The sequence below is a fragment of the Charadrius vociferus genome, unplaced genomic scaffold (genome assembly GCF_000708025.1).
Source record: "Charadrius vociferus isolate BGI_N301 unplaced genomic scaffold, ASM70802v2 scaffold90, whole genome shotgun sequence".
Classification (NCBI taxonomy): Eukaryota; Metazoa; Chordata; class Aves; order Charadriiformes; family Charadriidae; genus Charadrius; species Charadrius vociferus.
The window spans coordinates 4,715,853-4,743,587 of record NW_009647222.1 but is presented as its reverse complement, the minus strand read 5'-3'; the positions used below and the strand labels follow the sequence as shown (position 1 = coordinate 4,743,587).

At 35.9% G+C, this 27,735-nt stretch overlaps 1 protein-coding gene across 1 annotated transcript in view; it reads right to left on the bottom strand.

Moving 5' to 3' along the window:
- PLEKHA5 (pleckstrin homology domain containing, family A member 5) overlaps window positions 1-27,735 on the bottom strand; it is a 172,353-nt gene that overhangs the window by 15,388 nt on the left and 129,230 nt on the right. Inside the window, exons 9-17 of the mRNA XM_009879658.1 lie at window positions 25,349-25,817; window positions 23,795-23,878; window positions 7,698-7,760; window positions 6,477-6,557; window positions 6,193-6,342; window positions 4,676-4,777; window positions 3,461-3,572; window positions 3,150-3,196; window positions 1,371-1,488 (exon numbers count right to left, since the gene is read on the bottom strand). Coding sequence (XP_009877960.1) covers window positions 1,371-1,488; window positions 3,150-3,196; window positions 3,461-3,572; window positions 4,676-4,777; window positions 6,193-6,342; window positions 6,477-6,557; window positions 7,698-7,760; window positions 23,795-23,878; window positions 25,349-25,817 — 1,226 coding nt within the window. The remainder of the gene's footprint in view (window positions 1-1,370; window positions 1,489-3,149; window positions 3,197-3,460; window positions 3,573-4,675; window positions 4,778-6,192; window positions 6,343-6,476; window positions 6,558-7,697; window positions 7,761-23,794; window positions 23,879-25,348; window positions 25,818-27,735) is intronic.

Below are 27,735 nucleotides of genomic sequence, written 5' to 3'. Positions count from 1 at the left end.
ACCACAGGTCAATAAAACCTAGGTATGTTGTGAGAAAGGCAAATACCTTAATTTAGGTGGCTGATGACTAGTAAATGTCAGGTAAACCTTGCACTTTTCACCACTAAGTTAAAAGATATTTAATATCTATCTTAAGTGAACATTATACCTCAGTAAATACCATAGAAGAAAATTTTCACTTTGAGGGTGGTAAGGCACTGGAACAGGTTGCCCAGGGAAGCTGTGGATGCCCCATCCCTGGAGGTGTTCATCCAGCCTGGATGGGGCCTTGGGCAACCTGGTCTAGTGGGAGGTGTCCCTCCCCATGGGAGGGGGGTTGGAACTCGATGGTCTTCAAGGTCGTTTCCAACCTAAACCATTCTATGATTCTATGAATTGACTAATTGTCTGGTAAGTGCAAGCTTAATTATATCATAGGTCCATTCACATTGTTTACACTCAGACTGTATGCTAACCTTAGTTTTAAAAAGCTCCATTACCATTCTACCATAATATCCTTATACAATCATAGTTCTTGGTCAAATTCTGGTACTGTTGCACCAGCCTGCTGTGTGTGTGCTTAGTCAAACTACCAGAACAGAAGGCAGTGAATCTTGCTGGCACTGGAAACATCAACCGTTAAGGTAAAAAAATGGATAAGTTTAGTTACTTTTTCTAAAAGCTCTTAACATGGTTTTTGGGAGGTGCTCAAAATGCTTTTCCTGAAGTCACCTTTAACAAACTATTCTGTGTGTTTTAACAAACAGAATTGAGAAGCACTTCCTGGTAAAAGACTCTACCAAGCAATTAGCAGCTTTTATGGAAGCGAGATGAAGAGAAGAATCTAAAGCATTTAGCAATTGCAAAGACCTTTATTGTCTGTACACTCCAAGGTCATGATCATTATTCCTATTATATCAGAGGACAGAAGGCAATTCAACAATTACAAGATTAAAAAAAGAAAAAGACATTGTTTCCCTGCCTTATGAGAGCCTGAAAATTCTGTGGTGCTGCCTTTTTGGACGTTCCAGTGACATAACATCGGGAGCTTGATTCAAAAACTGAATAATTGTTCAAGGGCAAGAACATAAAATGGGTAATTGTTCAAGGGAATGGTGTGTGGGGAATGTGAGTGATGTGATTAGACATGGTGTCAATAAGGATTTCAGGGTTGTTGGTGAGTGTAATGTTTGATTTTTCTGCAGTGTAATTGACTGAAATCTTTCTCGTCATATAATTAAATCATTATTTTATCGTGGAAGCTGCTTCATCACATTAAGAAATGCGGAGGCTACAAAAATATGAAGGACAAGATACCTTCTATAACACAGTTAAAGCTTTGTGTTTCTTGTGAAAAAGGCTGAAAGGTTGTAAAACGCCTGGGGACAAACCTTTAGCTGAAGATTCTGATTCTGAAATTTGTTCTGTTTTTTCTTCACCATTAGACTCATCCACTTCTGCTACTGTAGTTAACTCCGGTTCACTCTTATAAAGCCTATAATCAGGACCCTGAGGAACAACAAGTTATGAGGTAAATAAACAGGCATTTTTGTACACGCATTTATGTCTTAAGACTCAAAACAGTTATTTTGTGATGACTCTGCTCTCACTTTAAGACAATGTTTCATTGTTCAAGTGCTATTGCAGCAGTATTTCTTTGTAGTTAATTTGAGAAAAAACTTTTGCAGACTTTCAGAAATTAAAGAAAAAAAAATGCCATAAAAATGCGGAGGTTTTTGGTTTTTGTTTCTTTTCTTTTAAATGATCTTCAGGAAACGAATTTGCCTCAGGCTTCAGCAAAACCTGATTCTGAGCCTAGAGTTTTTTAACAACTTGCGAGCAGAAGAATTTAATTTTCTGAAATTTACTCAGATGCAGGCATGTAAGTCTTAAGACATTTTATATATGCACAGAATATATGACAGGCAAATGTGAAGAGCCAATGATGGAGCTATAAATAAATCTAAGTAGCCAAAAGTAAAAACATCACACAAAAGTAGCCAGATGACAAAATAAAAATTGTGACTGTGCAAAGGAAGGGGGATGCTTCAAGAACAATGTGGCAGTTTAAGCCACTTACACAGTAAGATCCATTTCTCTGATATCCTTGAACTTGGTGAATCTTCTTTTCTTCTGGCAGGTGTACAGGGCCCCTGCTATAACAGAGCAAGGAGCTGCTATCACTGGGCAGAGGGGGGATTATGGGAGGATGCTCTGTAAAGTCATAGGACCGAGGGAGTGGAGGACGAGGTGGGACTACTTCCTCTTCCTAAAGATTGTAGAATAGTCACCTTATTTAGATGTGCACACCTGTTACAGTTATTTATAACTTAAAAAGAAAAATATATTACCATAGCTACACCAGCTATAGATTTTGAAATTAAAGGGACAACGTCACACTTAAAGAAAATAAAACTGTCTTGGCCTTTTTTTTTTTTTTAGTTTCTTTGTGGTTTTTTTTTTGTTTGCTTTTTATTTTATTACTACCACCAAGGATGAGATACTTCAATAGTTTCATTATTCAGCTGATGAAGATTTTCAGTTCTAACACCTGCACTTTGTTAAACATGTATGAACTCTGAATCATCCTTTTAAAAATTAAATTCAATATCTTTTTAAAGATTTGTATACAAATTAGACTTTTAGCAAGTTCTGTAAGCCAGATGTATGTTGCATAAACTTTAGACAACCACGACAATGTCCCTTTAAAACTGTAACTTTTAGCCAGATTTTCAGAGGAATTGAACATTTGGGAGCTCCCACAGTTTCAGCTGTTCTTGTGGGTGCTCTGGCCATCTGAGAACCAGGCTCAATATGTGAATAGACATATAAAGCAATGTATTTCTTCCCATGAAAAGTGCGGTGGGTAGAAAACAAATCCATAAATCAGGGTTTATATTTCTCGGGTAAGAGTCTAGGGAGAGGAAAAGGTGAGAAATAGAAAAGAGAAACATACTGGTGAGAGTATAAAGACACAGAACAAATTAAAGTGTTAGAATTACTAGTGGAGATATCTCTCTTTAAAACTAATTCATAAAGCAACATTTTCACAGAAGCATACTGAATAGCTACTTCAGACATCCTTAAAACAATTATAATAATGCTCATTTTTATTATCTATATATTAGAAATTCACTGATGCTAAAATGGTAAATATACTAAAACCATACCTCATTTTTATATTTAATAGCTGAAAATGTCCTTGATCCCATGATACCTATTGGGAGGGGTGGGGGGGAAAGGCATAGAAAGAAAGAGAAAAATTGTTGTCAATAAATAGTTTCTAAAATAGGAACTATAACCTGTTGCTATCAAACAAATACGCATAGCATCAACTTAAAAAACATGATTGCTTTCTTCTTTTTTCAGCAATTGCACCATTTTTTTTCAAACATACAGAAGCAACTTATCCTTTAAAAATGTATATGATCCCATATATGATCCCATCTCACTTCCTATAAGATAAAAACAATCAGTTTACCTGCCTCTGAAGAGCTTCTTTGCTGTTTATGTTTACTTAAACCCTCCATGACATCTTGAATTCTCCACAGTTCCTTCTGAAGCTGAGCACGCTGTATCCCTGCTGACTCAGTCTGCCAGTAAATAAACAGCATATATGGGCGATAAATTAGAATACATTGCAAGCAGAAAAAAACAGAAAACCTGTTTCTTTCTTTAGACTACACTGCGTATCGTTTCCCAATGAAGGAAAATAAAATGCAGTAATGACAGACACTCTCCCATAAAAATGCAACACTCAAAAGTGCAAGATTAAGTAATTTAATAATGTGTCAATTATTTTGACAGCAGTTTGCTAGTTCAAACTCCACTTAAGAACAGAATTGTATTTACTGCCTCCAAAGAAAATCCAAGCAAGCTTTGCACAGGAGAACCTACATGCAACAAGAGAAAAAGAATCATCAGTTCCAACCCTAAAATAGGTGGAGATGAACGTGGCATTTGCATACTAGCACACAAACTGTGGGCCTATTTGCATTCACAGCCATGTATGCTTTGGACTGCATGACACAAATTTCTCAGCTCTTGGGCTTCCTTGTAATCTCCCTTTTATAGCTGCATAGAAAATCAATCCCTGGAGCAAACAGCCTTTAATGCCTCCCAGCATGGACCACACCCATCTGCCTATTGCAGATAATGTATGCAGATGCGTGTGTGTGTGTCTCTCTCTCTCTCACAGAAATATCTCCTTAGAAATTCAGAACTTATACTAACTGTCCCATCCTCCACAGCACAGCGAGCTAGTAAGATACACATCAAAACTCTTCATACGTAAGACCTGAAGCAACACTTAGAATATTTTTTGCTATAATTTGTTTTGAAAGAATGACTTAATTACATTTTAAAATATTCAGTTAAATGGAAGGATTTGTGTGAAGACTTAATATGACTGTCATAGCAATTAAGGTCTGAGAAAACTACGCTGTTTTGGACACTGTCACTGAAACAGAAAGAGGTGGCTTCCAGACACAGGACAACCAGCGCTGTAGCTTCCCCAAGAAAAAAAAAAACCACCATAGGAAAAGCTGAAGACCTCCTCAGAGCTTACAACTTTCAATTTCTTTTTGTACTTTGTAAGTTAATGCACCACATGGCCCCTTTTTTCATGCGTGTAGTTTGTAATCAAAATCATAGAAAATGAAAGTTGCTTAAATGTACTTTAAGACCTATGCCACACCTGAATTTCTCCAAGCCGATCGAGTTGCTCCTGCATATGGTTCCTTGTTACAGTTACATCATACTCCAATTTATCATATTCTCTCCAAGCTCTTTCCAGTTCCTGAGTATGTTAGAAAAGTAAAGAATTACAGATGCACATTCAAGCCAAAAAAAAAAAAAAAGTATGTTTATTTTTCTTTACTCAGTGGCGTGAAACTTCAGGAAGTAATGCATAAATAGATATCAGCAATAAATAAATATGTATTTTAGAGAACACAATGTTTAAACAGCTTTTTGATTTTCTAATGATACTGAATGGAATTCAAACAAACAGCATTTTGTCTTTTTACAAACAAAAAAGGCAAGGGCAAAATCTTCAGAATATGTCTTTATAGTCAGCAGGCATGCATGTCTTAAGCTGTCCTTCCACTGAGGCAGAAAACCCACAAAAATGGATGCAAATTTGTCTCTTTTATCACACAGAATACATACGTGGGAGTGCACAGCATGTGCATGTATATGCCATGTATTATGCAAGACAAATATAAGTCATCCAACCCTGCCTGTAAGGTTACCAGCGAATGCCCCAGGCTTGCTAACGCACCATTATTTTACACATGCGAAACTACAAACACCAGAAGGGAGAAGGTGCAAAAAGAAAATCTCCTTTGAGGTCAGCTCTTCCATCTCACTTTTTAAGACTACATGAAACAATTTACTCAATTTAGCATAGATTAAAAAGTTAATGAGGGAAAGTATATCTTGAGGATTTCCTTTCCCCTGATTCTCTTTTCCCTGTCCAACCAATTCCTTTTACAACACAGTCTAACGTTCAGACTAAAACCACTACTTCAGGACCTACTTCAATTTCACCACAGCAAATCACTTGGATTTGACACTGAAATACCTTTTTGGATATATATGTAATAAGCAAAAATGAGTCTTTGCTCTGTCATTTCAGTGTAGAAACAATCATGAAGTGGAAAAGGACAGTAAATAGCCATTTCCTTCCTTACCTTTCCAGGTTTTCTTTTTTTTTTTAAGGTTTTTGAAAGTGCATAACTTGAAAGATCTTTTAAATATAATAGCCCACTATTAAGTGAGACCATGACAGTATAATCTTTTCTTCTTTTCATCCTGCAGCTGCTTTTGCTTAAAGCCACCTATCTGATCAAATATCTGATAAAGCTTGTGCTTGCTACTACTTTTCCATCACATAAAATAGCTTACTTGTATTATTTACTTCTTCTGTAATCAATTTTTCATATTATAAAGATGAAAACTGCCACACCAGTTAAAATCAGTATGCACTCATTCCTCGCCAAAAAAAAATAAATTAAAGAAAGACTACTCCATGAATATACTGAAAAAATCACTTCCCAGCTGCCTTTGATGAAGATACAAGCAAGTAAAAGACAACTGAGTTTTGCTGGAATGTAATGAAAAACAACCAAAGACAACCCAATTAAGAACACGAACATGAAGGTAACCGTTCAACACTTCATTGAGTTTTACTGGCAAGAACGTATTACTTACTGCAGTAGCTCGTGATACTTCTCGACAAGTGCTAAGTAGTCCGTTCTGCAAGTCATCTCTCTGTAAGACTACATTTTGTATGGCTGCGGGATTATCTGCGTTCATTTCTATCTCCTGACTTGCTGATAGCAATGCTTGCTCAAGCGTGTACTATTATAATAAAAAGAATTATTTTTAATGTTCTGCATCATTGGGCTGATTTTCATTTTATTTCAGTTACCAACGTTCTGATAATAAGCATGTAAAATAACATCCACTTTAGGTAATAAATACAATTGTCCTACTTTCTCCTTGTGTAGCTGTTGAAGCTTCTCCTCCAGTGCTTGTACAACTTTATCTTGTTCACATAAACGGCTAAGTTTAGCCTAGTATGCAACAGAAAATGATCGCAATTAGCATTTCATTTTTAACATCTTCAGCAATCAAAATATAACTTGACCAAACCATTACAAAAATCTCTATAAAAGTTTATCATCACAAAATATGAATTCTAAAACTCTGAAGGTATCAGTGTTGTATTTTCACATTAACCTTAATAAACCCTCTTAAGATTCTACGAAATAAGTGTTATTACAACTTGAAACAGCATGGCTCAAAAACCTGTAATTTATGATTCTACAGCTAAATCTTTACAACTTAATAACAGGTATTAAATACCATTTTAATTTACATATTCCTCAGTATTATAAAGACTATTGCACATATTCACAGTCTTTCCCATGGTTTATTTCAGGTTTTTAATAGTTAATTACTAATACCATCCATGTTCCTCTCTGTACACCTCCGATCAAGGCTCAGCTCTGACTAAAACTGTTCCACTCCTGCTCCAGTCTGAGCAAATAACTGTTCAGTGCACTCTAACCACTTTGAACCAGTTTACTTTTCTATTTGAACAACATTTTTCGTTCATTTTGTGCTGCTCTGGAAGCCTGCTTTTTTTTTTTTACTCTTAAAATAACATCCCTTAAATCAGTGTCTCTACTCTTGTTTGCATTGTGCAAGAATGACTAGACGTGTGTATGTATGCCTATACCATATGACTATATGTGCGTCTTTTTCACCACCAATTTTAAAACTGACTTTAAACACCCAAGACCCTTTTCTTTAATAATTAGCAACCCAACACTCTGAATGGTAACCACCCATGCCAAATTTCAGTTTTGGAGTATTGGTCATATTTCCTGAGAAATTACATCTCTCATGCTTTTATAACTGAACTACAACTACAGAGCTTTTTCCTTCTAAAATAATTAATTCCTTTCTAGAAGCAATTCACCTTTGAACAGATATGACACTTCAAAGTTCAGCCTAAAATGTAATACTTCCTGCAAGTTAGAAGCTTATTACAAAAAGAACTTTATGCCCCTCAATTTCACAAAGCAATTTCTGTGGGTAATCACCTATACGAAGTGCATTTCAAACCCAAAAGGCAAGGGGGAAATTACTATCAAAATAAAGAGACAAATACCAACATTTCCAAGGAACAAGAAATGCAAGTGACTTACATCAATATCCAGCTCTTCAGTTCTATATTTGTATAGTGTACCCCTACATTCTTCTTGTGTTAACTATAAGGAAGAATAATATTGCCATAAAACAACTTAATTGGACTATGAAAAAGTGAAACTACTGTTCAGCCTAAGAGTTTTAATACAGAAATCAGCTTTTGCTTTAAAGTCAAACATAGCACATCGAACAATATATTTCTAGCCAATATATATTAATGAAGATAAGTAAATGGTAAGTCAAGCAGACTGTCAGTAGAAGGTTGCATTAACTTCACAGGCTGTTTCTAATGCAAACCGGATTTTTAAAGATGTACAACTAACTCAATCAAACATGGATTATGTAGGAAGATGAAGCTGCCAGAGTACACCTAGATGAAGTTATATGTCATTATGTACATTTCCTTATGTGCATTCTAAAAACAGGGGCTCATTCTATTTGGAATTAGCCATTCTAGGCCCGCTAAGGTCAAGTGTAGTCACAAGGAGGATATTCTGATGTGAACCTGAAATCAGAACAGAGTGACCTAAGTCTACAAAACATGGACATAAGCCCAGTGTCACCAAATACCTTTCTGCCTACTTTTCCGTAAGGATTCCCTCCCCTCCAACAGAGCATTACCAGAAATGCCATAAATGAAAGCCCTTCTATTTTATCTTTCGACCTAGGCAAACTTGTCTCCTCACGCCAGTCAGCATGTAAGGTATCCTCAAACTACTTTCATACAGCTCATCACATTAAAGTCTTAACTCTTTCAAGTCTCTGAACTGACCAGTAATAACATTTAAAATATTTTCCGTGAAAAAAGGTAGCTCCCCATTTTAGAGTGGACTGTCACATACTACTTACTGTTCGATACAGCAACTATTGGCATAACGCTATCAACCTTCATATTCTACTTAATTAAAAACACGTGTGCACTGAGTCCCAACATAGATGCTTTCCTTTAATGTATCTGTCATAATTAGGTCATTGTGACTTAATAGCGTGAGAAAGACTATAAAAACACAAGTCCATGTTAAAGGACACTTATAAATAAAAGGACTAGGGAAGGGTTAATCAGACAAGCATTCCAAACATACAGTAAATCTTCAACACACTTAAGTGTTTCATTTCAAGACATTATGTCCACATACCTCATGCAAATGCACCTGGTGACAATTTAAAAGTATGTATAGTGTATTAAAACCACAAAGTAACTTTCTTTGAAATGGACATTTTATGAATATGAACGGTGGAATATGAAAAAAGCCACAGCACTTTTGCACCTCATGAATGTCACAAAAATTAAGACATCTATTTAAACTCCTACTATTGTAGAGTTGTGTTTTAACTGTTGATTTTATCACAATGAGAGAAAAATGAGGAATGGAAATATTTAAAAAAACTCATAAACATGGCCAAATGTCTTTAGCGTACAGAGTAAACCTAGTTATATTTCACAACACCGAAAGACTTTACAAAAGAAAGATTATCCCCTATTAGATAAATGCAACTTCCTAAGACACTGCTCAGCATTTTATATAGCTTCCCTGGAAAAATGTAATGTTTTTCAAGCCAGTATTTTTTACACTTTTTTATTTTTTAAAAAAGAGAGACATCTATTTTTTCAGCATTTCAAGCTTAATTATACCCAAGTTTAAAACAACTTGCCAATTCAGCATCCTTATCCTTGCCTACCTCCTAAAAGAAATGTATTTTAAGTATTCAGAAAACGAAACCGCATTTTCAAAGAACACTATACACGTGCTAATTCTTCTTATTAAAATCCCATCACACTTCTAAAATTGCTGCCAGCTTCTTGCTTTTGTCAGCAGTACTAGTTTCCCACAATAGGCACTGCTGGAGAGCCCCTTCAACATTTCTACTGCAACATTTTACGTAGACTTAACGCAAAAGCTCTAAAAATAGTACGAAACACTTAATCCATCTCTGACAAAACAGCACCTCCTCTTTCCACAGCACATCTCTAAATCAGCTTAAGGCAAAAAGTGCAGAATGCTATCGCATCCTACCGGAATTACGAGAGGAATTGCAGTAGACAAAATGCAATTACACATTACAAGCAAGGTTAACAACCTCATAACCCTGGAAAATGCATTATAAGAGCTCCAACGATCAAGTTATCGAAATGTATTTTATGTCACATTCAACAAACGTCTCTCTCACCAAATCGTTCCTAGAAATACTTTACCAGGACGGTAATTGCAGAGAAAGAGTGCCACCTACTGAATCACTGACATGGCCCACTGATGACTTCTACACTTCTCCTCGACATTTGCCTACTTAAATATAAAAAAGTCCATTCCTCTGAACATGGAGAGATACACCGCACAGCTCCCAAACATTAAGGAGCAGCACCCTGAATGCCTACAAACAGAACTCACCATTTTTGAAAGGCAAACTCAACATGCAGAGTTTGGCCAAACATGTGAAAAGCTAAAGTGACCTTAATTCCACCTCCATCTTATGTTAGAAATAATTTGTCATCTACTTTACGGTCCCACTGTACAGTCCCCATCTCCGTCAAATGCCCGTACCAGATGAATCAGAGAAGCGGATAAATCCACCACAATGGACACAATATAAGATGTCCTTAGAGGGAAATTTCTTCCCAAACAAATGCAGATGAGGCAAATCTCTCTCGAGACATGAGGGGTTAAACCTATTTAAGCAGTGAATATTATAAACATTTAAGTGACAGTATTATTTCATTACCTTATAAGCTATTTTCAGGTTCTGCTAACCATTTTGTTTCAATAAATATATGGCAGGAAATTTCACACCCTGAGAGCACACTAAGAATCACTGCAAGATACTGCACTTAGGAAATTAAAACAGGACAATATAGGACATTTAGTAGGGAGCATGAGGTTAAAGTCAGACTTCCAAGAGGTTTTTTTTTTCTCTTTTTCTTTTTTAAAGTACTTCTTACAATCACTAAGCAGGGCAAATGGGCATTTACCCCACAGTAAGCAAGATTCTCCTCTAATTTTGCATAATGCGACCGGTAACATTTCAAATACAAATTGGAAATACAAGGTTTTCAGCTCAAATACAATCATCTCGTGTTCACAACAAAACCTGCAAAATATTTCTACCTACAAATCTCGAAATCTAACATGCATAACAGTTAAATATATGCAGCCGCTACAATACTACTACTACTACTACTAACGATGACGATGAAGTATGCCACAAACAAGGTCTCCCTATCCTTATAGAAACAAGAAGTATTTTTATACCTTTTTAATGTATTAATAACAATTATCCAAGCAAAGACCTGGATGTTAGCTTGTTGCACTCAGAGTTTCGGTTTTCCCCCTTTAGGGAACTCAAACACATAAGAGGAACGGACGATAATTCTACTTTTTAAAATTAGTATGTACTGCTTTAGAAAACAAGATTAACACACCTTACCTAGTATTAGAAAGAAACAAATAAAACCAAGGCAGAAATGGGTCCAGGCTATAAAATGCCTCTATTTCTCTTGTCTACATATGGAATCATTGCCCTGGCTTATACTTGTAAATTTACAGTACAGTCTGTAGAGCAGACTGATGTAAGTCAGTCATTTAGATAACTGTGAAGATGTAACAAATCACAAACAAAAATGTTTTATAAATAACACACTTGAAAGAGTATATATTTTAGCTATTTTACTGAAGAACTGGTAACCATTACAAACAAACAGGAAGCAAGACACCTTAATTTCTAATTAAATACAAGCTTTTCTTGCTTTCCTTTGCTTAATTGTAAATGAGCTCAGTCATAAAACTGAACTGAATAAACTGAAGGAAAGAAAGATCCTTTTCTATACCCACAGGAATGGTGATGGTCATAAAAAACTAGTTTATCATCTTGACAACAAACAGGTTTCAGTCGCTTACGCAGAGGCTTCTCCTAATTGCTTACATTTCATTAAAACAGCAGTGGGAAAGATGACTGATAAAAACAATTTATTTTCATTTGAATAAAGAAATTATATGTTGCTTAACCTTTAAATAAGTTGCCAGAATTTTAAGCAGGTTAATTTTGCATTACAAAAGTTTAGAAGACTATTTAGGCAGTGAAATTTTGAGTTTATTTTTATCCTTTCCTGGAAGTCAGTTCATGCAGTATTTCGTATAGGAAACTTCATCTGTGAAAGCTGCTATTCTCCAGTTTATGCATGGGTTCTTCTGCACAAGCCTGCCAACATGCTGCAAACACTCTGACCTGAAGAGACCACATCTCTAGTGACAAAAGGTTATTCAATCTTCATGACCTGGTAGGTTCACTTGTTTCTTTGACAAGAATGTCAAAGCCAGTGCTTATTCAGTGTCAAATACGAAGCAGCAGGTATGTCTACAAGGTGAAGGCAGTGCTGTATAGCGGTACCTTATCTGACAGCATAGCTTCATCAAGACAGCACTCTGAAATTTAGTGGTATCCCTAAATAAAGCCCAGGCACAGCTATACCTCAAATGTGTCAATATTAGTATTAGAAGCTGAGCTAGTTTTACTCTGCTCATCATATGTATGTCTAATTTGTCTTACATACTCTTATTACAGAAAATTGATTTGCTTTAAAAAAATCGTAACAGCTAGGCTACTTTTAAAAAAACCCACAAAACCAAAACCAAACCAAAACAACAAAGCCCAATTTCATTTAGGGCTTCAGGGCACCTTAATGCACTCATTCCTCTCCCAAATAGTTCCTTCAGGTTCCATGTTAGAGCTCCTGTTTCACACATAGGAGCACAAATTGGATGAACCCGAAATCAAAGTCACTCACAACCCAAATTCCTCTGGAAAGCTGAGATTTTTCTTGCAACTTTTCTGGATCACAAGCAAATCTACAACACGGAATTGACTTCCAAAAAAATGAAACATGAAATTAAGCTGCAGCATTTTTTTGAAACATGGCAAAGCATTAATCACTAATAAATGACTGGTTTCCATGGCAGAATGTCTCCTTTTCTTCAAACTATGCAACCTTTATGTGTCATTTTGGGTCACAAGGGCATAAAAGCAAGTGTGAGGCAACTGGTCAGATATTCCCTTCTGACTGGCAGCCAGAATTGCACACCTCATCTGCTGCAAAATATCACAGTCATTTGAGTAAGAACATCATCTTTGTTGCAGTTGAGGCTAGAAACTTCTTAAATATTCCCTGATGTCACAGGAAGCATTTAGTTAAGTCCCAGTATCCCTAAGACACTGCAGTGCCAACAGATATGTATTGGCCATGCTCATAAGTTAACGCAGGTCTCAACTCACAGACAATATTTCCATTCACATTTCTGATTCTTCTTCCATCTTACCATTTACAACCATCACTAGATACTCTGTAAGTGTGCACGGTTAAGTCTGCTGTGACTTTATGAACAGACACTGCCTTTTGGATTTACAGTTCCCAGATCAAAGTAATTTTGATCCTTCCTTTCTTCAGTGGCTAAAGGCTTGGTAGGTGCAAACAAAAACTTGTAAATCCACTTCCTAGAACAAAACAAAATCGCCAGAAATGACCAGGTAAACACCACTCACATGCTTTTGTAGTGGTCAAAAGAAAGAAGCACCTTTGAACACTAATTGCAGAGAATCATGCTAAGACAAATGTTGGAAGCTTATTGAAAGTTTCATGAATTTACTGGACACCTGCATAAAACATCAACTAATTAAATCGTCTAGACAGAAAAAGTTATTCAAAAGGGTACATTTAATACTTAACAACAAAAACGCAGCAAAAGCCATGCTAACGATATTGCAGCATTTTATAAAGCATGGATGACTTGTGGTTTTCCAAAGCAAATAAGAGAAACACCAATGTTATGAATAAATCTGAGGAACAACCAAAACTGTCACTAAGGAAAATTTTCGCAGATGATAAAGCAATTTCATTCACTATCCAAGACCTTACTTGCTGGTACAGTTGCGGTCTTAGCGCCGAGTTCTCAATCATAGTGTGAACCATGGTGATTAAAGGTTCATTCTCTTTCATCTATTTCAAATCAGGAGGAGCATACAGCAAACATCAGTTTACAGCATGGCTAGATTTGAAAGACGACACTGTAAAATATAGCCTCTACTTTAATTTTTTCTAATAATGCAGTGGATTACATTTTATCCCATGCTTTTTATATATTCCATCATTCAGTAATATCAACATCTGAAAAGTTTAATAATATCAAACAAATGTAGCAAAAACACATAAATGCCCAAAACCAATGCAATTTTTATTCACCAACTCTCTCCCTTTTTAAAAATAAAAATGCTTAAAATAAGCCCGGCTTTGCATGATATTGAAATGAAAAGTATTATCAGATTATGCAATAGGAACACTCAAACCCTTATCAGAAAACCTTTTAAATTATAGATCTAATAACTCAACGTACATTAAAAAGATATAAGCATTCCCAGCCTCTGAATATTGAAACGAGGTTTAGACCTATGTTCATGTATCACAAAATGCCTTTATATACTGCAGTGATTTATATACTTAGGAACACTGAATCACTACTCATTGTGTTTATCCACTGCCATATACGGGTGTGAAAATATTTTGGAACTGATCAGACATTTTCTATAATGATTAATACTTATTGATACGTGTGCAAATATCAAAACCAGGTCCTTCGATTATTACAGCAAAAATTGCATACATTTAGGATTTCAGAAAAGTATGCAACACAGACAACAGTATGGGATTTTGGGTTTTAAAAAGGAGACTTTCCTAACGGTAAGGGGGAAATTTTGAAAAAAGATAAGTTTTCTTCTCCAAAAGAAACTGAGAAGTCACTTAATGCACAATCCCCCTCCCGTTTTTATTGGAAACTTTAGGACCTCTTCAGCAATACCTGTTTCAAGTATGGTTACATGGGAAGGAACTGTGTGTATGAATATTTATGATCTTTCACTCTGTCTTTATGTATATATATGCACTCACCATGGATTTGCATGGCAAGGTTTTGTTTCACAGAAATGCAACAGAAAGCCTGAGTTTTTTATGCCTTTTGGAATGTCTTGCCTGTAACTATTTAGGAAAAAACCTAACTTGTATGTTTGGAGAAGTATTCCTTATGGGAAAAGTTTTTCTTGTTATAGATAGGTGACCTTTTTGTTGTTGTTGTTGTTTCTTTTTTTTTTTTTTTTTTAATACATACTAAGGTCTAATCAGCTAACAAGTTAATCATCCAATAAGGAGTACCTTATCTTAAGGAGGCAAGCTTATGATGCTCTGTTCAAGACAGGAAAAAACCCCAAACAAGCAACTCCTCCCTTTTGCTCCATCATCTACAGTATTCATAAACAGAAAACTAGAACTGACACAAGAAGTTGTTCTCCCTTTACATTAAAATTTTGGCCAGAGAGTGGGTGCACCTGGTGACACCAAAAGATACCTCAATAGTAAGACCAACAGTAAGGTCCAAAGCCAAACAATCAAACTAGAGCCAACTGAAATATTTATAAAGAAAAAAAATGTTCTGAGGCTGAAATATTTTATTAGGAGTATACTGTTTTGGATGCATTTTTATTAGGAGGATTTTAACACCTTCACGCTCTTTGGCTAATTCTTTTTTACAATATTTCAGATTTTTCCTTTTTAACAGATAACAGACAACGCCAGAGTTAATTTCTGTGGAATTGTTCAAAGACTGTTTTCATCCAGATTAGAAAAGCAGCAAAGTGGATTTGTTCAAAAGATATTCTGAAGCAATGGTTTGTCCTCTAGCCAGCTCCAACTTTGATTTATAGGATTTCATCCAATATTTTTACTGCCGTTGATGCTGAAACGTGCTTCTCTAACACTGTCTGCAAATGCCAGTTATTTCCAGAAAAGCTCCAGTTCCTAAAGCCTTTATAAAACAAAGATCAAACCCCAGATTATTGGTAAAGTAACGCCAACCAAAGTGCCTCTGTAGCAGTGGAAAGAGAAAGCTTTTTTCCCCCTTTAGGAAATCAACGTTTCAAGAAAATAGACAGAAATTTAACTATTGAGAAGTTAAGTTCTTGAGGGAGTACGTATCTGTTACAAATCTTCTGTTAACCAAAGCTAGTGCATACACGAGGCAACGCATACGGAAGAACTGGCAAAGTAAGCCAGAGCTATGGGGGATGCAACTGCAAGTCCCATGCTCTAAAAGTTGAAGAGGATACCTATTTTGTGCTCTTAAAGCTTTATCATGAGGCTACTCCCAAACTGAAGTTGGACGCTATTCACATTGAATAAATAGCTCAAGGAAAAATATTTGCTTCTTCATGACAGAAATAAGCCTTAATTTTCTCTCACTTCAGAAAAAAAAAAAAGATTTTTTTTGTACAGTAAAGGACACATTTAGATCCTATGTATAACACTAACAGTATTCTAGTCAGAGTCTGTCCAATTAAAGACGTAAAAAAATCGGAATTAAGATTTTCATAAGCAAACTGATGTGGGAACTGCCCGATGCCACACAGCAGTAAAACCAAATCCAGCTGTCTTGGCTTTATCACTTTCTACTTCTAGTAAATAACTCCTTCTCCCTAAAAGTGATGCTTCATCTTTTCTTTTCTATTTACTGATGTAATATATAAAAGCATTTTCCACTTGTAAACAATGAAGAAAACACCTCCTTGACACATGATATGGTCTATATGAACAGCTACATTATTTATGAGCAGGCATCTGAGTGGGCATCTTGTGTTATAAACTGTAAAGCCAAACTATTGACATTTTTCTCTTCCTTCCTTTTTCTAAATTCTCTTCTGTGTTTGATAAAACCCTACACAGATGACATTTCAGTGTGTGCTGTTCTGGTGGCAGCAATCAGCTGGAATAGTAGCTCCCTACCAGGAAAGTTGACCTCACTGATGAGATAAGACCATATGTTATGGGTGACAAAAGACTGAGCTCAGATTGGCAGTTTCATCCATTTCCTCTCAAGCTTCCTGAAGGTAAAAGCAGTGGCAATAGGATCTGACCAAGCTTTTCTCCCACCTTTTCTCTGCTCTTTAATCTTCTGTCCAAAAAAAGAAGGAAAAAGTACTTTTCCTTCCTGCCTTCTTTTTACAGCAATGCTGTAAAAATGCTTTACAGCATAGTCTCTTTTTTCACCCTACAGAGCCCCTGTCCTTGAGCCTCCCTTCGTCCTCTGGGGACAGAAGAGGAGAAAAACCACATCAACAGAAAGAACAGTAGTAGCTGGGCCAGCTCACTCCACCTTTTCCAGATAATCCAAAAAATACAAGTAAGAGTCGTATCCTATATGCTGTTAATGTAGGAAATAGAGCTTTAGGCCAAAAGACAGGATATCAGATATAATACAGGATACCTGTCAGCTCTATCCAAAACCCCTTGTACGATTCCAGCCTCTCTTAATTTACTACCTTTTCCCAGAACCACCTTCAGCATCTCAGAACGAGTGGTGAAGACCAGAAAACAGAAACAAAACACCAAGACAGTATGGATGCTGGCTGTGGGACCTTCACTCCTGTATTTGACAACTTCTTGTTCAAGTTCTGTTTATTTTTATGCACCCTCTGAAAACTGAAAGAAACTAAAAATGAAAGTACCACCAGAATTATATGAATAACTTAACACCTAAACTATTTACACAAATAGCCATTTCAAAAAACAGGAAAAAAAAAAAAGACTAAATGAAATTTAGTAGAGCTTCTACTGTGACAAACCAACCTGGGACATGACAGGCTGTCAATATGACAACACGCATGAAGAGTTTTACATAGATAGCTTGAGCTCAGCAGAAAAAGAGTTTTCAGACAAAGAAAAGTTTTACTATCAACACAAAATTAAGAAGCATACTAAAAGCCTGATTTGCTGGAATTCTCCGTAGTAACAGAAAGATTGAAGTGGGACCTCCTGCCTTGGCTGTAGTTACAAAGGAGAAAAAAAAAAAAAAGGCATGTCTAGCTTTTATTTGAAAAAACAAACCACCCGTGTTCCAACTTTTCGTTACTGTTATTGTAATTACTGGGTACACATACATTAAGGAGATTGCTGGCTTGAATTTAGTAATGCACAGTAAGTGATCCCTTAAAATTTGATAATCCAGAAGACTCAGATTATGCGTGCCCTCATAATATGTCCGATGTCGACAACATTGCCTAAGCTTGCTAGCTATGTCCAAACAACTACTTCTTAAAAGGAAAATGAGTCCCTCCCACCTCTCTACGAACCTTGAGCCATCCGAGTGGTTCAAAACCCCACTTTAAAAAAAAAAAAAAAGGATGCCTGACAATCATTCTTATGGCCATAAGACATAAAAAAATTATATGGCAGGATAAGCATGTGAGTCCCTTCAATCGTTTTTTCTCTATCTCTGAACTCCAACAACAACAACAAAAATTCTGAAAGTATTATACAAAAACATCAAAAAGTAGAACATAAGCATTTCTAAGCATCTCAAAAGGAAATAGCAGTATAAAAAAGAAGCCTGCCTTAAAAAAAAGCTATGGGATATTCTTGTGTCTCGGTAAGAAAGCCACCTAATCAGTAGACAACAACTTACTGCAACAGCATAAAAGTTACCCTCCCTACATATGAACTTTAGTCTGCCTGAAAATTCATCTGTGCAACCTCAGTACAAACAATAATTATTGTTATGTACGGTATTGAATTCTCTGTGACCAAAAAGGCGAGAGTTGAAGATAACAGGACTGGAGTTCCACCACATGCTGTAGGCAAAACAGGTTTTAACACTATTTTCAGAGACTAAATATGAGTAGAAATACCTAATTTAAGTAAATTGGACATATAAAATTCAAAGAGGGCAAGTGATTATGCAAGCTGGTTACAGATGCGGGTAACGAGGAGGAAAGGCCTCAATTAGATTAAAAGAAAACTTTGATTCTTTTATTCCCAACATAAAGAAAAACTGATAATGGACAGAGTCAGCAAAAGATATAGATGAGATACCACCCCTAGAAGCAGTGGTACTCAAAGCAAAAAGACTGACAGTGGGGTTTTTTTAATACAGGTAGGTGGCAGTATTATATTAAAACAAGGGAAAAAAAAGAAAAACTTATTAGAAACTGGGACAAGTATTCCATCCTGCTCTTCCATGATTGTGTGATTAAGGTAATATATTTTAGACTTGATAATGATTTCTCACTGTAAAAGTGCGGTGATTTTTTGCATCTCTGGTAGAGATGGCACATTTATAAGATTTAGACACTTCCCTAAATTAATGTTTATCACATCATATTACATTTCTAAATTTTATCTGATGCAAAGTAAAAAGAAAATCCTTTTTATCACCTTGCATGTTATATATAGGCAATTCTCACTGTTTAATCTTTGTCCATTATACTGACAAGCTTGGCTAATCAAGCAACAGCATGGTACATAGTTTTACAGTGCACATAGACAGTTGTTCTTTCTTGGTAATGAATTACATCGTTGAAGACAGAATTATTCCCTTATTCCAAAACATTATAAACTGGAAATATTTGAGTGGATGAAATATTTCAGCCTAATTTAGCAAGTAGTTTTTCCCTACTGTTTTGGACCTCCCGCAGCCCCTTAAGACAAGACAGAGATGTTTAGAAATGCATTACCACCTAACTGAATTGGTCACCTGGGCATGGGGTGGGGGGGTGGGGGTGTGTGTGTGTCCATGTGCATGTGTGGTTTTAAGTAAACCACTGAAATCCTATCACAGGAACATGTAGGACATAAAAGTTCTAAGAACAGTTGGTTTTAAGTATAAGGCTGAAAAATTTCACTAAAAGTAAGAATACTAGAAAAAGAAGGAGCGCTAGGAATTTTTATAATTTTATAATTTTAACTAACAGACACCTAGTTGCTTCTATTTGTTCTAGGCACTTATGACTGTCTTTTCTAAGTGCTAGCAAAAATTCCCCATTAAAAAAATTCTCACACAACTTGTACAGAAGTCCCATTTGATCATAGAACAAAGCCATAAAAAGAGGTATACGATACCACAATTCTTCACTTGGCAACCAATTATGTTAGTCAAGACAGAATTGTACCCTCACTCCATAAGTTACCAGAAATTGTAAAGAAGTAAAATCTTATGGTTATATAAATCTTTAAGAAATAACTGAGATGAAGGAGAAAAAGTAACGAGCCATGCTATGATTTGCTTAAAACATTTTTTCATGTTTGACCTCCCTTTCATTTAACGTCCTGTAGAAACATCTAGTTCTTCTTAATTTGGAAACCTAAAATTATTGAAAGTACTAATTTTCTATAAATTGCATGTGTGTCATATGAGCTTGGAAATATATTACAACTTCGGTTAAAGATGGTAAAATGCTACCGTTAGTGTTAATATAAGAAGGAAATGAAGAACAGAAAAAAATTAATTGGTGAGTGGCTACTGTATTCTGACAAATTTTAAATTGAGTTGCCTTTTTTTTCCATTACATGTCAAATTTGTAATAGATTAAGATATTCTATGCTACTTAAAAAGGTCATGTATTAAATATCCAACTTCATAAAAAGCACTGAAAATCCTTCTCCCCAAATATTTCCAGCTTGACAGAAGCAGGCAAAAGGCATTAAGAAACGTAAACACACAAGAAAATTGCAAATCCCACCTGATGATCCAAATATATGGCATTCCTTTGAAGGTGATGTGAAAGAATCTCATTCTAGCAGGCAGCAGTCAGGGGGGAAAAAGGAAAGGGACAGAAAGTGCAGGATGCATGAAAAGAGCTTTAAAAGATGTAAACTAGACCGTGATCTTTCTGTTTTATGTAGAAATATAATGCTGCTTTTATCTGCTTTTTTTGGTCAACTATTAACAAGTTTTGATCCCGAAACAGAAACAATGGAAAGTTTGCCATGAATCAGACCACAAACTACTACATTACATTTTGGTTTTACATATAAAATAAAGTAAGCTCATAGTAAATGTCTACTACACAGACAACTATAAACCCTTTGAAAAATCTGTGTTTTAAACACGTCCTGATTTTCGTACACAGATTACAAATAAGACTGTATCTGATATGAGGCAGTATAAACAATAAATCAATCTCATGACCTATCACTACTAATTTTGTTTATAACACCAATAGGCTAAAAACCTTTAACTTTAAACTGAACTATAATATATTTTAAAATATTCCTATGTAACTTTGACTCAGTTAATATCAAAAAGCTATGAGTAAAGCCTCAAAGGGTTAATAGCAGAACATGACACTCACAAAGAATAAAGGTTACTCTATTCTACTCCCATAGTAGTCAGAGAATATTGCACTAATGGTACAATGTAAATTTTGATTAATGAATGACTACAGGTTAGTGAGAATGGTACATGACACACATTGCTTTATAGCTGACCTTTGGGCTGCTGGCCTCAAGTTTTAGTTGCATGAGCTGTGCTAGTGTGTGTTCCCGGATACTACTCAGTTCAGCTTGCTGCCGTCTCAGCTTTATTAGCAGCAGCGTGAGCTCCTCTGGCTGAAGGAGTGCAGTGTGAGAAGCCAAAGAGTAGAAAAAAGGTTAATTGGTATCCTAAACAACACTTAATTAAAATAAGGGTTCTTAGCATCTTTCTTACAAAAACTTTCTACAGTGATACAACAAAAGGTACACCATTTTTCCCAAATTGACCACTTCCAAATATATAACGAAAGTTTAACTTTTAACTATTTTTAACTATTCATAACCCTGTAATATTGTAACATCCTGTATAAAGGACAAAAAGGTGAGGATATTGCAGGAGAAAGTCTACAGCCCCCAAACTTTCTCTGACATGCATATCAAGTGATTTAAGTGAAGGGGGACATAATTCCAGCCCATCCTTATCTGTACATGGACAGCCATTTAAGCTTGGTGAAAGAATAAAAAAGTTCTCTCAAGAAAATTTAGTTTCTAAAATAATTCTTCAGACACATACATCGAAATTCAGAGTAAATAAAAAAAACCATGATAACTGACCTACATCAGGAACAATCACCTTTCACAAAATAAAACTGCACAAGCATGACAAAAATATTTTTCTGTCCCACCTTCCACAGGTCTGAGGCTACCAGTTAATTTATTGCTTTGCTTTCATGACTAAGATGTAAAATACAGCCTTAGGAAGGGATGAAGAATAGTATTTAAAACCCAAGACTATAAATATATAATGGAAATACAGTCACACTCAAATGGGTATTTATCAGGTAATTCCACATAGGTCAGTTTGGGAAACTCTACCTGAACCATTCCTGGGAACCACTACTACTAGCAATACTTCAAAGAAAACAAAACACTTCACATCACAAGTATTTTTGTTATGTTCCTTTTTGCTTCTGTTTCTTACACTTCTCCAGAAGTCAATGTTATAAGAGGTTAAATATTCATCTAGCATTTTGATTTTGTCACAAGTTCTGTGAGTTAAAAAACCCCACCAAACCCAAACACACAAAAAAGCGCCTAAAACCCCACTTGCTCTCTGCCACAGCCACAGATTTTCCCAAAGCAAAGAAGTAAAGAAAAAAAGCTCCAGAGAACCAAATATTAAATTACTGAAAAACGAATACCAGTTTCTTAGAATAAAGAAGAAAAATCTCAGAATAAGTGTGGCACTTGGTTTTGAGTTCGTACCAAAGTAGCCCACAAGAGGGAGCAAGGGATTTCCAAATAGCTTCAGTTGTCAAAACCATTTGCTTTGAGGGAAAACAAACATCAAAGCCAAATTGTCTAATGGCCAATCTTCCTCTTATAGTAGTCTTTCAATACCTGCATTTAAAATACTTAATTTCAGAAAGTAAGCGTAAAAATCTAGACTGTTACACAAGACCTTTTCAAGTTCTCTCCAAAAATCAGTGCCAATGCTTTCAGTCTGAAAATTAACATCATTTCAAAGCACAAGAAAACTGATTTTTGGAAATAAGAGAATTGAAAGTAGCATCTTGAAACAAAAGGAACAGTGAATCATTTTTTCAAGACCAAAATTCTTCTTGGTATGTTCTGCAAAAGCCGAATTTTAGTGCATCAGGAACAAGCTATTTAACAGTACTTTAATCCAATGTTTGCAAGCAAACTTTTTTTCTGTAGAGAAGCCCATTGAACAGTAATTCCTACATCTCTCTAGATGTTCATAATGTTGCAAACACTTCTGACATTGCTGTAAGTGCTGTGTTTTTGATACAGCTCTCAGGACTCTTGCAACAACCACAACACAGCATTTTGTTTAAAGAGCTACCTACAGGTTTCCTCCCCTGCTCCCTGCAACGAATGTCCTGCGCGTAGGACTTCTGGTTTCTACAGGCAGAAGCTTGGACCTCCTTGCCCCCTACCCCGCTCATGGGCCCAGCTCCTGCAGCAGAGCCCAGGAGAGCTGATGGGGCCATGAACCCAAAGAAACATCTGCAGAAGACAGGGCCCAGAGATAAGGCGCCAGCTGCCAAAGGCCAACCCGTAAGTCGCTGAAGGTGCCAGGGATTCATGCTGGGAAGTGCAAGAAACAGGGGTCCAGGCAGTGGAAGGATTGACCGGGAAGCTGTTGCCCAGAGTACGATTCAAAATCTGTACTCTCAATTCATAACTGTCTCAAACAGTAATTTCAGATGGACAAAGAAACATTATGGAAAGGAGAGAAAAACTGCTAAAGAAATTCAGTAAATTTGGGACAATTTCTTAGCTTTTGGCTAAAAGTCATGTTTCAGTTAGGAAGGTGGACAGTATTCACCAACAACACTTTGATGAAATACCTTCAATGAGACTTTCAACTCTATCTCAGAAAAATGGGAGATGTCAGAAAGGACATCATTTTACCAAATGAAGTTTTAGTATCCTTAAGATTTCAAAAAAAGGTGAAGTTTATTACTATGATTTTCTAAATACTGAACGGAGAAATAAGTGTTCTGTGATGTATTTTACCCTCTCCCAGGAATTTCTGTAATGTATTAAGATGACTAAAAAAAAATAAAATCTGTATTTCTCCAAGACATTCTGGAGTCAGCAGCTATGCAATATTCTCAGAATTCAGTGTAACCACAGAGTACTACTTTATTTTCTTTAAAAATCCCTGATAATTAAAATAAAGGCTACATTTAATGCAAGCTTTGAATAGAATAAGACTTCAGTGCTGCCTCTTCATACTTAAAGAATTACTCTTAAGGAAAAACTGCTGTACCAAATAAAAATCCAACTCACTGTTTTGCCTTGGAGGCTCTGAGGAGTAACAGGCTGTAAACTCAGACCTGCTGGCATTGACCTTCTGTCAGGCACATAGACATGCTGTACAAAAACAAAATAGCACAGTGTGATCCATAGTTACCTAAAGACTCAACAACTACTAAATGCTAAAAAAAAAGTCTAGCCAAGTTCACACTCATGACAAATTTGCTATGATTTGTAGCAGCTTTGGCCACTCATGCTCCCTGCTGATCTACCATCTAGGACATTTGAGTAGGCTACCTCTAACTTCTGGAAACAACCCAGCCTTCATCGTTCATTTAATTAACAGTCCTCCCTCACAGCTGTTGCCCTAATCATAGCCCATGTAAACAACAACAATTTTAATTTTTCATTCATCGCTGAAAGCTGTTTAAAAACCTAAGATCTCTATATAGATGGAGTTTAAATATTAAATTTACCCTACTGATTTCAAATGGTCTTCTAATTATCCACCTCTTAGAAACAGGTTTGTGTTTTTAAGTCAATGGAAAAGGCTAGCTGTGTAACTAAAAAAACCCACAAACCAAATAGCATGAAAAAATGAAGGTAAATAAGAATCTTGACTTAAAGATGCTAAATATGAAATGAAATACTAGCATAAAATGTTCCACAAGGAAAAAAAAGAGAAAGCAAAACGTGGCTGAAAGGAGAAGCAAGCAGAAGCTCTGCAGTACCGACCCTAGTGGTATGTCTCAGATTTGTGAGAAGCAATGATTACTAAATTTCCAGTTCAGTTGAGACAAAGGATATCAAAACAAAATTACTTCTTTGTCGATAAGGACCTAAGAGCTTTCCAAAAAGAAGACTCAGTAAACAACTGTAATATGTCTAAACTGCTTTAAGATGCAGTTAAATACTTTTTTTTTTTCAGCATCAAGAGACACCTCTTTATCTCAGGAGTCCTGAGATAAAGATTCAGCAAAAAGGTTCAGGAGCATTTTATAAAAACTCTAGTTTTACATTCAACTTAAAGAATAATTTTTATGTAATGCTCAATCTATTAAAAAAAATCTATTAAAAAATATGCATAACACAAGCACGATGGATATAGCAGAGCCACATACAGCAGCCAGATAATTCTTTGTCTCTCTCTCTCTCTCACTGATGAAGACTAGCACAGTTACGCTAGTCCGATGCAAAGGTTGTGTACAAATAGACTCTGATCTTCTTTAGGGATAACTCAAAGGCATCAAAAGAAACTACTACACTCAGCGCTCTGCTGGAATGCAAGGCAGCCAAACTTGCGACCAAAGAAGAGAAAACAGCACGTGGAAAGAAATCTGGTATTTTCAGTCCTCTTAAAGAGTTCCAGCTAAAAAGGCTAGAAGGAAGAAAGATATCGGTACACACAACAATCTGAATAATTTCCCTATTGACTCCTTTTCTTTCTTTTAGAGAAACCCAGTATTATGGACAGTAATATTAGGACAACAAATTTTCACCTAATGTCTTAGAAAACTATCTTTTTACAACCTTTAGATTTTTAAATGTTTTATATAAGATTTTGAACTAATAAAGTAAGTACTTTACCTTAGTATGATGCGTCCTGTGTCTGCGATCAATAGTTACATCTCCCCTTTGCACTGGTGAAGACACTTCTGATCTGTAGGTCCGCTGTGGGGAATATCCTTGGAAACCAGCAATTGAACCATGAGAAGGTGAGGTGGGAATCGAATGCATCGTCTGATCAGAAATATTAATCATAGTTTTTGGGCTACTTAAAGTACTGTGTCTAGTAAGAGTTGTTTGCTTATTGTAAAACTGACGTTGCTGCCATTCATAGAGCTGCCACATTGTGTCATCACGCATTGATCTCCGTTTTTCTTCGGCTGTTACTGGTCCTATGGCTCTGTCATAAGCCGACGGCGTTACGCTGCAGAGGCTCTCCGGCCGTGCTTTGCTGTTTCTTGGCAGTGTTCTGTAGCCTTCTGGGTACCGGGGTAAAACTTGAGGTCGATGGCTTGGCATGTTTCTTGGTAATGTCTGATAGGAAATTATGCTGAAACAAATTTTTTTTTTATTAGTGAAGAGCACTAATATTATGGCAATATAAAGTTTGTCAATATTGGTTAGGTTTATCTCACTAACTCTTACTTTTTTATTTTCTCAATACTGCAAGTAACATTTTAAAAATATGCAAGAAAATCAAGACAACCATTAAATAACCAACAATACTGATTGAATACACTGTAGCACCCAAAACTCAGGTGATCCTCTCTCCGATTACCTGCTTGACTATTTAATTCACACTCATCTTTTACCAGTTTAACAGTCTAGTCATCTCAGTTTCATATCAAATCTTGTAACTTGTCTATGTGCTGGATAGGTCAAAATTTTGAAAGCTTAGAAGTTCCATACCATTTGCACATAAGCCCATCTTAAATGTTCTCTTTTTCAAAAGTGAAAAAAAAAAATCTTGTATTGTTTCCCTTACGAAAATCTTGAGCAATTACTATGGACATAAAAAGAATTATGATTTTTTAACAGCAGACTATGGAAAAATAGCAATAATTGTATAATGAAATTATATTTTGCAGTTGTCAATGATAAGCCACTCCATATCAGCTATTCAAGTGAAACAAATAGCAGAAATGTTTCTTTGCTTGATAACAATATTTTATTGCTTTTCAACTCAGATGTGAATTCAGAGGCTTATTCTTTAATTTGTTCCCACATTAAAATTCTGAAGTGCTGCAGTTATTTAGCAACTTTCAGCATTAGTTGAAATGCAAATTTTTCCATAGTGAGTATCAATGCATGCCTAACTATGACAAAGCATTTCTTGTTTTTTTTTTTTCAGAGGACAAAATCTAGGTCATAAACATTGATTCATTCAACCCTTATCTAAAATTCAGATGAGGACCTCTTAAAGCCTTTTGCTACTGATCACTTCTATGATAGATGCTTGCCAGAGACAACAAAACTGATCTCAAATTGGTCATGATTCAGCCATCAGAGGGCAGCACCTTCTAGATACACCCCAGTTAGGCTAATTCAAACTGAAACCCTGCAACTACGAGGCACCAGAATCTGAAAACCGTTTGAATGACTTCAGTGCCACAAAAAGATTACAGAAATGGTGTAGGGCAAACGGCAAGGTAAACCAGCATTACGTATGTTAGATCCTTATGAAATAACTATCATGGAAATTGATGATGGCAAACCCCACTTTTCACTGAAAATATTTAAGCCGAGTATTTATGATCACCTGTAACATTTTGGAGATGAAAACTGCTATAAAGAGCTTTACATACAAAATCTGCTGCAGTTTCTCAAGCTTTCCAATAATTAATGAAGTATTATCCCCATTTTGTAGATTGAACAGTCTTCTATTCTCACAAAAAAAAAAAAAAAAGAGGGATAGGGATTCTAAGTCCTACCCTGTTGCTGCAAAATCTGCTTAAATGTCTCTAAATTTCTTTATATAACATATCATTAATGGTAAAGGCTTCTCTCCATCTCCGTATTAAAAAATCCAAACAAACAAGATGTTTCTGGGTTCAGTTTCTAACTTTCAAAATATTTCAGCTATTCACAAACAGGTATGGCAGAGCCTGATATTTGCACTGAAGCTCCTCTCCCATTTTACTAACTAAATGGGCACTGTAATCCTGTTGGCTCCTTTAAATATCCCGTACAACCTGAAGAAAAGGTGCCTCAAGTTCTTAATATATAAAGATGGCAACTTAAAGTCTGCATGCAACTACTTATATTCTAGAACATTTGGGAAGACAACATATCCATCTTCTATTGGTAAACCATGAAAACTGTAAAAAGCCCAACTACCTCAATATTAAGCCTTGTTTTACATCATTTGATAAAAGCAAAACAGATTCACCAATGTCCTGTTGGTACTTGCAAAAATGTCACTCTAATCAAATCCAAAAAACAACTCGAGACAGTACGGCAGCTGACGG